The following is a 13,828-nucleotide window of genomic DNA, read 5'->3' on the forward strand; positions in this document are numbered from 1 at the left end:
TCCTGTGCTCCCCCTGCCCTGCCTTTCACTGAGCCTTTCTGGGTCTCAGGTTTCCTTTCTTTAGGCATTAGAATCCTGAGAGAAAGAGTGCTTTGTCTCTGTTAGAACTTGGAACTCACTTCCATCCCAGGTTTGATGCCAGAGAATTACACGGTGCCTTTCAGGGGAATGTCATGTAAAGGGGATCATCAGCAGTAGAGGCCTTTACTCCAAGCATCCAGGGAGCTGATAACCTTAATGAGGGATTCAGAACTCTAAGAACTAGGCTGGGTTCAAGTCTACTTTGGAGTGACAGCATTCTTAAACAAGTTTCCCCTTCATTCAATCAGGGTCTCTCTCTCTCTCTCTGGTGAAACTTTCTCACCAGCGGTGACCACTGAACTGAACTAGGGCACGGCTAATCTGATCATCACAATGACTGTCATGGCAGTGATCCAAAAAAAGAAGTTTAGAAGCCATAAAACTAACTGACTTTCTGATGTTTAACTATTCTACCATAAACAGAAGTCAATCTCCTTTGAATGATGATAAAAGCGGTGATTGCCAGTTACAAAATTATTGGACAAGGCCCAATGTGACATTCGTTTCAGCACTAGAGATATGAGAGTCTACTGTGAAGGTTACTATTGTAAGTCTGTATATAAATTACTTAAACTGCTTTGAAGTATCTCTGGACTCATAAAAACCACTATCTACTTCTCAACGATTACACACTGATTAGAGATCATTTCTGTTATGTATTTATTAAATATAGATGTGAACTTGAGAACAGCTGCTAGTTAAAGGCATATATATGTGTATACTCATGTTCGCAAATGATAAGATTGCATATCTTGCAGCTATTTCATATGCAATCCTCAGTGTTCTTTCTCTTTTTCCCTTTATCTCCTGTTCATGCTAGTATTTTCATTCTGTGAAATTTTACTGTCTTAATTTTCAGACTATCTTATATGCAAATGATATTCATTATTTGGATCCAAAACACCACTTACTCTCATAAAGTTACTACACTGTTACTCCCATGTTCAAAAATATTTATGTGTAAGTTAATAGCTTCTAAATTTGGTCTGGTCTTAGGATTTAACTATGTGGGAGGCCTGCTGATCCAATTTAGGGAGTATGTTAAGAAAATATTTCCATAGCAATATTGGCTTCACTTCTAAAGTACCATCACAAAAAATACAAACATAAAGGAAAATTTAAACGGAAAAGGTCAAAGATCATTATTCAAAGAAAAAGGATATTCAAATTTAGGGATTTCAGAATCATCTGTTACTATAATTCCTTAAGTGCGAAGACCCTTGAATCTGTCTCCAGATCTATGACTGTTTATCTTTCAATGGATTGCTTCTTGTAGGGACTGTTGTTCTCCTTAGGTCATTTACTCATGTCTGGAGCCAACAAATCCATTGTTTCTACAAGCTAAACATTAGCGGATGGAAACGATGCAGAACCGCAATTCCTGGTTACATTTATTTACATACTGAAAACGAACTGTCAGGCGGTTCAGGGGAGACTTCATCGAGCATCACCAGAGCAGATTAACCCATGTCAGGCTGGAGCTGACTGGGACTGCAGAGGTTAATTCCTAAACCACTCTGAATAGTATCCAGCTTATCTCTCTGGTATAGCAGTGGTACATGAGTATAGTCCCCAAGACACCTAATTATTACAGTCTTGGGACAAAAACCTAGTATATTTGTACCCTGCTTTATTTAATGAATAAGTACTTGGATCTTTACAGTATTTGGGTTTCTGAAGCATAAATGACTTGCTTAATTCAGGGTGCTCAAAGTTCTAGAAAGATGACTGGAATCTACAGGTCCTTGATAATGCTCCTATACCTACAACAAATCATCTGCAAAACATGGAAGAAAAATATATGAGTATTATTTGGAAGTGTTACCAGATGAGGCTGCAAGAAAGAAAAAAAAAACAATCCTTTAGACAACTGTGTGCCGAACCTTCCGCAGTTGTTTCTTTTCCTAGAAGGTGAACAGTCCTCCTTCCCACTTCAGCATGTTGCAGGGAGTCTTGCCTTTGCCTAATGATATGCTATAAACTATAGGAAAATACTCCATTCCAAGGACTCTATAAATAGCATATAATTTACTTCTCAGATAATCCAATGTGGTATTTATTATTCAACCTTCCAAAGATAAGGAAACCTCCGCTCAGGGTCACAAAGACAGCTAGTGGCCATGCTGGGCCCCAACTCACAGGACCCCCCCCAATCAGCCCTCCATGCTGCTGCCTCCCACCCTTGCTCCCAGCCGGCCCCACACCCCATCAGGCTGGCTGAGCCTCATCTGAGCGGGCCAGGCTACCAGCATCTGTCTCACCCCGCGGAGCCTCACTACGGCCACTGCAGTCTGCCACACGTTTATTTACCAAATGTTTGTTAAGGGCTCACATTGTGCCAAGGACAGTGCGAGGTACCGGGGCACAAAGATGAATAAGACACAACCATGGACATGAACTTCAGACAGAGGGCAGAGGAGAGGAAGGAAGGGAGAATAATGGTGCAAATAATTAATTGGGAGCAGAAGGATGGGTGGACTGTCACCCAGCAGAGGTTTATGTGGGGACCAATGGTGGGTGTGGTGGACAGAAGAACAACATGCCTCCCTCAAGATGTCTGAATTCTAATTCCTGGAACCTAAAAGGTAAAAAGAGACTCTGCAGATATGATTAAGTGAAGGACCTTGAGAGGAAGGGACTACCCTGGCTTATCCTGGTGGGCCTGAGGTAGTAACAAGTGTCTTTGTAGGTAAAAGAGGGAGGCAGGAAAGTCAGAGTCAGGAGAAGGAGGTATGAGAATGGAACGGGTGTGAGCAAGCAATGCGGGCAGCCTCTAGACAGTGGAAGGGGTGAGGAAACAGATTTGCCCCAGAGAGGGGTGTAGCCTAAGCTGATACCTTAATTTTAGCCAAATGAGCCCCACTTGGGACTTTTTGACCTCTCAGATAACAATCTGATTATAAGTACATTGAACATCATGACTATTTACACAAAAACCTGTCTACCTTGCTGTAAAACCTGGAAAGGTTTTAGCACTTAATAAACACTGAATTGGGGTAAGGACCAATGCGTATATATAAATACTGTTTTTATCTTACTGCAGCCACATGATCCTCAGAAATAGACTCTGTCATCTGCAGTAAAGAAATGACCGGGTATAACTCAGAAAAACACTGTGTGTGTGTGTACATGACAGAGACCAGATGAAGCTGTCTGAATGCAGCTGGGACAGTCAACCACACTGTCCCCCTGCCTTCTCACGCTGATGATGACTTCTGAGTCCCGCGTGGGTTCTTTCTGTGGCACTGGACACGTTCGCCTGCTTTATGACTCTGCCCTCAGGCCTTCTCTAATCTCTCCCCGCACTCTGCCCCATCCGCAAAGCTATCATCCACTCCTACCACCACCTCACACGCGTTCCCCCGCGGCTATCTCATTGCTCTCTCTCCACAGCACTGATCTACCAGATCCTTTGGACTGCCCACTTACTCATCTTCCTGGATACCCTGCTTGTGAAACAAATTCCACATGTCTAAGAACGGCAATGAAGATAGACAAAGGACACGGACATGAACTTTTCTAGAGGAACTCACAAATGACTGGGAAAGACACAAAAGCAGGGAAACTACAATACATCACATACACGCAGTGAGGCCGAAGAAAGACCAGTGGTACCAAACATCGAGTGGAGCATCCCACCTGATGGGCCAAAAGTCAGGGCAGCCAGCTCCTTTTCAGGAAGCAACCCCTGAAAGGAGGCGTCTCAGCCTGAAAGCCCAGCTATCCGTGACACCTGATATCTAACAGGTTGGCGCGCCTGATGGATTTCTCTAGAAAGGCTCCCGTGTCCATCCTCTCCTTGCCGCACCTGGGGCATTACCCTAACCCTGACTCCCACGGTCTCTCACCAGCACTACAGTAACACATTCCTAACACTTGTCTTGTCTCCCTGGGTCCGTCCTCTCTCTGCTCACTGCGCGGCACCTGCCCACTGTTTGATCCTCCTAGAAGTACAGTCCTGATTATATAGCTTCTTTGCTCGCAAACTCTCAGCGGCAACCTGCTCCTTACTGGCTTAAGTGCAGACTCCCCAACCCAGCATCAACACCCTGCTCCTCCACAAGTGCCGCATTGTGCCCAGAGTCCGGCACACCTCATGTTTTTAGGTTGAGTCAAACTCAGCTATGTGCCCTGAGGCATATTTGGACCCTTCTGTTAAAAGTCTCAGTATTTGAAACACATGAAGAAGTAAGGTTTTCCAATTCAGCTAGAAAACCCTCCAAAGAACTTTGGCTCTCTAAACGCAGATGAAAGGCTGAATCAACATTTTGAATTTTTCACTTGAATTTCAAAGCATCTGGCAAAATCAAACTGAAATCTCACAATATCACTACTCCCACCAGTTTTTTTTTCCTTGCCATTACAGTTTGGACTTATTTTACTCAGCTAATATTTAAGTATCTTTTGAAATTTACCTGGAAAAATACTTTGAATTACTGAGGTTTTCAAAAAATTATTATTACTACATTTACACAGGTAAAGGGAAATTACCAAAAGAAAACTTTTCTGTGGACCTTGTATGTGTGGGGGTGGTGGTGGTGGTGTATCCTTGGATGTTGGGATGAATACCTAATTGCATTCAGAATATCTAAATAAAGAAGACATTTTAGTGGATGATGACTAAACAGAAGACTGCTGTTTTATATTTTCATGCTCCATTAATAACAGCTCTATTTCATAGTTTATGAATAATCTGCAATGGGAAGGGGCCCTTTTGCTTACCTACTGTGTGGTAAAAGGAAAGCATGTTTGAAATACTTAAAAGAGCGCCATTTATACTGAGAAATCCAGAAGACATACCTGTGGCTTCTCTATTCCCGAAAGAATGTCTTGCACCCTCTTTACTTCCAGCTCATATTCTGCATGGCAAAAAGAGGGAGAAAAAGAGAAATCAGTTAACACCATTAGAAGTCAGTAAGGTTGTCAACTTCCTTTCCCAGGGCCTTTAACAAGAGTTATCATTAAGTCAGTTGCCTATTACCATGAACTTTCGGGACCACAGCATGATGATAAAAATCAGGAATGGGGATGTCTTTGGGGGTACGGATTTCACTGTGATTGTGTTAACTTGACACTACTATTGGTTTACATATTCACAGAGCTGACTAGATTAACACGGAATTCCACCTAATAATTCAACAGGCAACAGGGAATAGAGAACCCTAAGGAGGAAACAGAGGAGACCAGTGCAGCTAGAAGCTGACAGCAATAAGGAGATGAGGTTGAAGATACGGGTCAGTTCATGTAGGGCTGTGAGTTCAGATTTTTAAACTCAATTTTTATTCTAAATTTGGTAAGAAACCACTGGTGTGTTTTAGTGGAGGGACTGACACACTATTATTTTGAGTTTGAAAATATCTGCTTGCCTGCATGAATAATGGATATATGGAAGGTACGAGTGGGAGCAGAAAGACCAGTTAGCACACTGCTACGCTGGTCCAGGTGAAGGGTGGAACTGGCCTGAGCTGGGGGTGGTAGTAAAGATGCTAAAAACAGGTGTGGTTCTAGAGGTATAGGTGCTAAAGGAAAGGGCATGATAGGCAAGGATGAGGGAATGTGAAGAATCAAAGAGTATCCCTAGTTTGGGGCTGGATCAACTGAAAGGATATTTCAGTATTTTTAAATAAGATGGGGAGATGGGCAAGTTTTAGGGTGGAGCAAGAATTGTTTTTGAAATGAAAGGGGAAAATTGCTTGGAGGAGAGAGGATGGAGTGGGAAGGATATGTATAAATAGGATATATGACAGAATTTAAACTTAAGAACCTGTTTTGCTAAAGGAAACATCTGATTTTCACAACTTGCTTGATGGAATCTAATTTTGAATCTACAGATTAACTTAACTGTTCAACTAGTTTATGAGCTATATACCTAGAGATACATGATTATCAAGACATGTCCTTGACCCCAAGATATTTCAAGTCTAGTGAGGGGTGGGGTTGGGGGTGAGGAATGGAAGCAAAGAGGTGATTACAGAGTGACAGGTGCCATGGTATAGGCTCTCCAAGAGATAGAAGTTCTAGAAGTTTCCTATGAACCAACATCCGGCTGAATACTACGGGCAAGCAGACATTTGGAGGAGGAGAGGGGAATGGACTAGGGGTGAGAACAGGTTAGTAAGCCCAGCTCTTCACAGACTGTGCATTCACAATGATCAAGTCTAATTTCAAAGAATCCCACCTCAACCTCAGGTTTCCTCCAGTCATTCTCCTATCCTACTTATTCTCTTGTCCAGCGGTCATCAAAACCATACATTAATTCTCTTGTTTAATTGTCCCCTCATTTATTACTTCTTTTCTGCTAAAATAAAAGCTTGAGGAAGGAAGATAAACTATAGATCTGGAGCAGATACATTTTTTTCTGTCAATAATTTGAAAAAGTCAAAGTGTTAGTCGCTTAGTCGTGTCTGACTCTTTGAGATCCCACACGAGGTAGCCTGCTGGGCTCCTCTGTCCATGGAATTCTCCAAGCAAGAATACTGGAGTGGGTAGCCATTCCCTTCTCCAGAGGATCTTTCCCACCCCAGGGATCGAACCTGTGTCTCTTGTGTCTCCTGCTTTGGCAGGCAGATTCTTTACCACTTTGCCACCTGGGAAAGCCCATACATTTCTGCTGATAACCAGACAGTTAAATATTTTAAACCTTGTGGGTCACATAAAGACCTCTGACACACATTCTTTTTTTCTAGCACTTAAAAATGCCACCCCTAGTTTCACGTGTGGGGGACACGAGAAGAGGCCACAGCGTACACTTCAGCTCCAGGCCCCATTGTAGGACACACACACAATGCAGCCCAGAGTGCCTCGCATAGATCCTGCAGGGTCAGAGCCCAATGCATACTTGTTGACTCAGTAAATAAACCAAGCCTACATAAAAAATAACAAGAACTTCTAGTTGGCTCCACCTTAAAGGGATCAGTTCCTTTTTTTTCCCCATTGCATTCTGCTTGGCAGAACATGTTTACCTTTATTTTGGTGAGAAAAACAAATGGGTTGGTGGCAATATCATATTTTTTAAAACTGCAACTAAAAGAAAATTCACCTTCAAAAGACTGAATGTCCTAAGCTCATTTATAATCATGTATTTGTGTTAAGATATAGACAATGGACTAGACCCCTAAGTCAAAACATATCCTCACATTTTCTGGGAATTCCTACTGAGCCAACCGTAAATACTGTGTATCTCAGAAGTTAATTGTCAGTAAAAAACACATGAGCACAGTTGCAATAAAGGAACTGCTTCAGTTGTTAAAGACAAAACCTTCTGAATCACTGGTTATTCCAGAGTTTGAAGGACCCTATGGTTTCAAACACTCAACAGAGATACAATTCAAACACTAGATACATTCAAACAGCTAGCTGTCCTGACAGACATTTAAAATGTCTCAGGACAAGAAGCCAAACCCTATTTTTGAGGTAATAAAGCAGGGGTCCCCAACCACCACCAACCTTCCCCCGCCCCATGACCTGTTAGGAACCAGGCCGCACAGCAGGAGGTGAAGGTGGGCAGGTGAGCAAGGGAAGCTTCATCTCAGATCCCCATCACTCCCATTACTGCCTAACCACCCTCTACACCCTGTCTGTGGAAAAATTATCTTCCCCAAAACCAGTCCCTGGTGCCAAAAAGGTTGGCGATCGCTTAATAAAGTTGTAGACGAGAAGAGAAATGATCGCCTATCCAACAAAGAAAGGATTGAAGAGCTCTGCAAAGGAAGAATCCTCTGGACTATAACTAGACATAGGGCATGAAAGAGTGTTTAAAAAAAAAAAAAAAATTGAAGACCTTCTTCCCCCAGCCAGCTTTCAAACACACACAGGTGACAGAAAAAGGAAAAGTGGGAAAGGAGGTTGAGTTAGAAGGAGGTGCGGGGTGGGGAGAAAGATCTGCTTAAGACTGGAAAAAAAAAAAAAAACGGGTTTCAGGTAAGAGCCAGACATACAAATGAAAGGCTGACTGAGAGGAAAACAACTAAACAACTTCCAGAGAGAGGTCAGGACTTCTCGTGTCTGTCTTATAATAAGGAGAGCTGGTATTTCCTGAGCATGTAGACATGCGCTGGCCAGGCACCATCACCATGCTCATCTTTACAACCTTCTTGGCAAGACGGACATTTTCCACTCCATTTTACAGCAGGAGGCAGAACTGCAGTCTTTCCTGCACATCACAGTTTTCACCTTCAGTTCGGAGCACAAAACCTGCACCATGTCTTTGTCGACTGAGGAGTGAGGCTGAGGGACAGACGAGGAGGATTTATTTCCCCAGGAGCACAAGCGAAGTCACGTCAGGTGTCCCAGAGCAAGATGGAACCTCTGGCTGCATCACCAGGAATGAGGAGTCCCGAGGGAGAGGGCGTTTGTGCTGAGGTGGATGGGAGAGAGGAGGGGGCAGCCGGGACACCACAAGCCCCACGAGAGGGTCTGTGTTGTGGGGTTTCTTTCTTAAATTCTGAAAAAGCTGTCAGATGATTAGAGCAAAGGCCTTTGGGGGACAAGCCATACGAGGAAAGGAAGAAAAAGAAAAAGTAGGCCATGGATGGAGCCAAATAAACAAAGGATTCTGAGAAGATCAAAAATACAAGGGCAGGGCGTGAGGAGGACAGGTAGTGATAGGACGATCATCACCCTATTATATCGGGAGAAATGTGGTATCAAAGCTAGACTGGATGCCTTCTTTCTTTCAAGATTCTGAATTGTGAATAAGGAGAAAAGAAGAAAATGCATCCACACTACATTTATTTCATGCTTTTCCATTTGTGTTGCCACAGACTAAGAGAAAAAAGTAAATGCCAGGCACACAATCTGCACAAACAAGAGTGAAAATAAAATTTGTTTAACTGAGCTAAAGTGACAGTTACTTACCACATATAAAATAAACTCTAGTGTGAAAGCTAACTTTCTGGTATGAAAATGCCCAAATCCAGGATTCTACCACCTAAATAACTCAATTAACTCAGACCTCTCCCTAAGCAAGATTTAACAGTGCCTGGGAGTAGTCTATGCATTATTACCCTTCCCATTGAACAGCCTAGGAGACCAGCTCTACAAAGTCTGTTTCAGAGCTGGATCTTGCTTCTGCTTGCTTACATGATGTCTTTTTCTCTACCTCTGTTGCACTCTCACACACACCATGAGTGTGTGAGAAAGGAGAAAAAAAAAATAATTAATCCCCTCACAAAAATTAACAAAACAAGGAAGAACAGTTCTGATGATTTTGCCATTAGGATACCTTTCATATCAAGTTTAAAGAGGAAACTATGTCTTGTTTGTTTTATGTCCTCCCAGGACCCCCAAGAATTTGGTGTGTGTCAATGTGAACAAGAGATTGTCCGGAAGAGGGAGAAGGGTAAGGCTGTGGGAAGAAAGGGGCTCTTTCTCCATTATCAGGGCTGCCTTCTGCCCTCTGGTTTTGCAACAAGTAAATTTATCCAGAGGCAAATTTTATAAGCCAACTTTGTGTTTCTTTCTCCTCACATTGAAGCTGCCACAAGGCAAGAAAACAGATTAAAACCACGTGCTTCAATTTTGATTGTGACCACGGCTGAAGTGGGCAGACATGATAACTCACCTTTTATATCACCACCTTCTTAAGATTTAAAAGTCTTTTCCCTGCAGTGAAGGCTGTGACCAGTAAAAAAAGATTACAGGGTATTCTCAGATAGCTTACCAAATGGGGTGGGTGGGGGGCCGTGGTGCTGGGTGGGTGGTGGGTGTGGGTGTGAGTGCGTGTGTTAGGTGCTTCAGTCGAGTCTGACTCTTTACAACTCCATGGACTGCAGCCCGCCAGGTTCCTCTATCCATGGAATTCTCAAGGCAAGAATACTGGAGTGGGTTGCCATGTCCTGCTCCAGGGGATCTTCCCAACCTAGGGATCGAACCCAGGTTTCCTGCATTGCAGGCAGATTCTTTACCATTTGAGCCACCGGGGAAGCCCCAACAGAGAGGGTGGGAAGCATTTTATTTTGTAGATATGGACACTTTGGGGGTAGGGAATTTCTTAAAAAGGAATTAAGATGGAAGCCTCTAGTTTAAACATGCCCCAATGAGGTGAAAACTACCCTATTTGGAAAGGCCAAAAAAAGGGAAGGAGAACTTCAACTAAGCAACTTATACCCTTCTTCCCTCCTAAACGCACATCTCCACCCAAGAAAATAAAGCATTTTTAGCAAAGGGAAGCTTAAAATAAAAATACACTAGCAAAGCAAATACATTTTTCTGAAAAAGGACACAAACAAAACAAAAAACAACCCCACACACAGAGGGAATATGTGTCATGTGAAATTTAAACTTTCCACAAATAATGGTTTTCATGTTTGTTCCAAAAAGAACTGTAAGTTCAGACTGTTTGTATAACAGCAAGGCCTAAATTAATTAAAATATCCCACTTTATAAACACAATTTTTTTCTTTGGCTTGTTTCACATTTTTTTCCCTTCTTAGAAGAGGAATAGTGCTAGACACTTAGCTGCTAGCTATAGAATGCATTTATGGTTGTGACAGCAGCCCCTTCATTCCAAAGACATGACATCAGCATTATTTCTCTGTAACCCTTCTGTCTAGCTCTCATCCACAGGGCTCATTTACAGATATGCCCAGCATAACATAATATGCTCTCTCAGATTTGCCAAGGAGCTGACTTAGCTACTCTTTTTAACAATTATACATAATAAACTAAGGGCATGGAAAATATGCAACTTCTGGTCATGCCCATTTTTAGGATAAGAGGCTTAAAATCAAAAGCAAACATTCAATATATGACTAACTGAACAGAAATAAACAGTACTTCTGGATGAAAAAGAGAAAAAAATGACTCAATAACAGGGACACATTGGCTATCTAGTCAACGCCTACTAATGCTGATGAGAATAAATGAAGGTGAAGGAATGACAGTTTACAGTTTATAAATGCTTATCGAATTGCTTTACTAATCAGAAAAATGAATCTGCATCTTCATGTTTTAAAATATTACTTATCCTGTATGGAGAAAGGAGGAATCAATAACTGCATACAAAATTAAGGTTAACTACCTAAGAATCTCCATTTAGTAATTATGATCCACAGTGGTGTTAAATACAAATATTAAAAGAGTGTGCAAAATTACAAAGAATAAATTCATGAAACATAAAGACAATGCAGTTAATCCCCAAAGACAAATGTGCCAGAAATATCTTCAGTTATCAATCATCCTGATGCTACAAATGCAAAGACGAACAGCTTTCCAGCCATTTAGCTGGTTAAGTGGTTACTTCATGTGAAATCCTGAAAGACAGACAAGGCAACATCAGACTCAATAGTGGACAAGAAAGCAGCAGATAGGTGAACATATGTTGTGGGAAGTTGCCTTTCAGTCTAGGAAAACATTTTCAAGAGCAACTTGGGTTCCAGATAGAGCCTGGAACCTTAGAGAAAGCAGAAGATGAGAGATGAATTCCTTCTGCAGCTGGTGTGCCCAGCTGGACGGGAGAGAAGACTGGAGAAGGTAAATGGGACAAGGGAGGCTAATTTCCTCTAAGATTTTGTTGCTATTTCTGGAATTCTGGAGAAAGAGTGATTTTCTGTCCTAGCCCAAGATTTGAGCAAAGCCCTACCTGGAATATTCACATCAGTCTATCTGTACGTAAAATGGGTCTCTTTGGGCAAAAGCTATACTACAATTTAGTTAATCAGGCATGGAAGTGTGAGATCTGGGGCTTTAATGAAAGGGGAAAGCCCCAGATATGTTACTCTTGCTGAACCCCAGGTCAACTCAAGTTTCTCTCTCAAACACATCCTGTGATGCCAACTAAAGTGGATGGATGAAACTAGATGGATTCTACCTAAAATACCAGGAGATTCTACGTTCACTTCTGTCAAATTCTCTAAGAAAAATTCTCATTGTTTACTTCACAAGGCAAAACTCATATAAATGCATGGAACTGGAGGGATGCTGCTAGTGTTTTCAAGAACAGCAAATTACATAGGGATGAAAAACCCACAAAAATGGATCAAGTATGAGGTAGATACGCTTGCCTGGCAAGCCTGACTCTAGCACTAGTCCTTTTCTTTCCTTCCCTCTGTGTGTTTGAACCAGATCACTGGCTAACTGAGCCCTAACCTGTACCAGATATAGCTCTTTTATTTTGGGGGAAGGCTGAGCGCCATGATTACCCAGAAAGACCTGGTGCCCTCCCTGGGTGTGGAACAGGAAAGCAATCACTTAAACATAGGATAGAACGACTTACAAAGGTAATTGAAGCTTATACCCTACTTTCTGCACTGGCATCTATAAACGTTTCCACAAAATGTTTTCTCGTTAAAAGATTTGGCATGTCACACTGAAAACCTTTCAAGTAGTGTATTCAATAATTTTGCAAGACTGTTCAACTGATTTTGCAAGACAGAATCCAGAGAGCCCAATTTTGTAACACATTAAATCTGAAAGAGAATTTTAATATTTATACCACCTATTGAGCAAGTTTTGAACAGTTTTTACAAACACATTTTAAAATTTGATGTCTCTCATGACAAAATTATATGCATTTGGGGATGACAGATACTCAGCCTATAACCAAAGAACCCAGTAAAGCTCATCAGCTGATATGAGAACCATGTCAAGTGCTACCCAGATCCAGTGTTAACTTCATGTGCTAGGGCTCTACATAACCTACCAGAGTTCTGGCATATGGAAATAGCTTTATCATCCAATGGTACAACCTACCTCACTGAGGAAATCAACAAATGCATATAGTCACCCGGCAGGTAATGTCAAGGAGTTAGTGGACATGTATCAGGCAAAAGGGAAGAGTAAAGACTGTGAAAAACTGAAAAATGCTTCACCCTTTCTAAAGGAGGCAGCTGTTATGTATCCAATTATCACTAAGCAGGATTCAAGGAATCTCAGGTGACAGACTACCATTTTTCCAGAAAATCTGGAGATGGAAAATTTTCTGTGAAATTGCCTGATCTGCACAAATATATTAGAAACATTACCAATTTATAGAAAAGTGAAAGAACAGTACTATGAGCCACCACATGCCCTTCACCTACACTGACCAATCATTAACATTTTGCTATACCTGCATGTTCACGTTTTGTCTCTATATATACATACACTTAAAAAACTAAAAATTAGTTTTTTTTCAGAACTATTTGAAAGGAAGTTATTGATTTTATGACATTTTACCCCCAAAACTTCGGCATGTATTTCCTAAAAACAAGGACCTTCTTATACATAACCACAATAACATCACAACCAAGAGAGTTAACACTGAGAGAATAAAATCTAATCTGTATTTCATACTCAAACTTCCCCAGTCATTCCAATATGTCTGTAACGTCCTCTCGAGGATCCAATCAAGGAACATCTGCTGCATTAGTCTCCTTTAATCTAGAACAAAAATCTCCTATAATTTTTGTCTTAAGTTAATATTTTTGAACTGTCCAGACCAGTTTCCTTAGAGCATATAAAACTATCTGGATTGTGTGACTATTCCCTCATAGTTAGATTCATGCTAAAAATGTTTGTCAAGAGCTCTATATGAATGTACCTCCTATTCCATCACATAAGGAAGCACATGATGTCAGTGTGAACCTTTTGGGGATGTTCAGCACTTGGGTCACTTAGTTCCGGTATTATATGACATACTTCCCTGTTGTCAAAGGCACCCTCTTCCCCTTTGACCTGATGGTTAAAGTAAATATTAACGATTGCTGTCAGAAGATATTACTATATTGATAGTTGTAAGATGGTGGCATTCCTAATTCTATCATTCTTT

The 13,828-nt window shown here is 41.5% G+C and overlaps 1 protein-coding gene across 3 annotated transcripts in view; it reads right to left on the bottom strand.

Moving 5' to 3' along the window:
• The window catches only part of FNDC3B (fibronectin type III domain containing 3B), a 352,029-nt gene that overhangs the window by 101,324 nt on the left and 236,877 nt on the right, over nt 1-13,828 (bottom strand). For all 3 annotated transcript variants that reach the window (XM_043473729.1, XM_043473727.1, XM_043473728.1), the window contains exon 7: nt 4,882-4,940. In XM_043473729.1, the coding sequence (XP_043329664.1) occupies nt 4,882-4,940 (59 nt within the window). The remainder of the gene's footprint in view (nt 1-4,881; nt 4,941-13,828) is intronic.

The sequence above is a fragment of the Cervus canadensis genome, chromosome 7 (genome assembly GCF_019320065.1).
Source record: "Cervus canadensis isolate Bull #8, Minnesota chromosome 7, ASM1932006v1, whole genome shotgun sequence".
In the NCBI taxonomy this organism is placed as follows: Eukaryota; Metazoa; Chordata; class Mammalia; order Artiodactyla; family Cervidae; genus Cervus; species Cervus canadensis.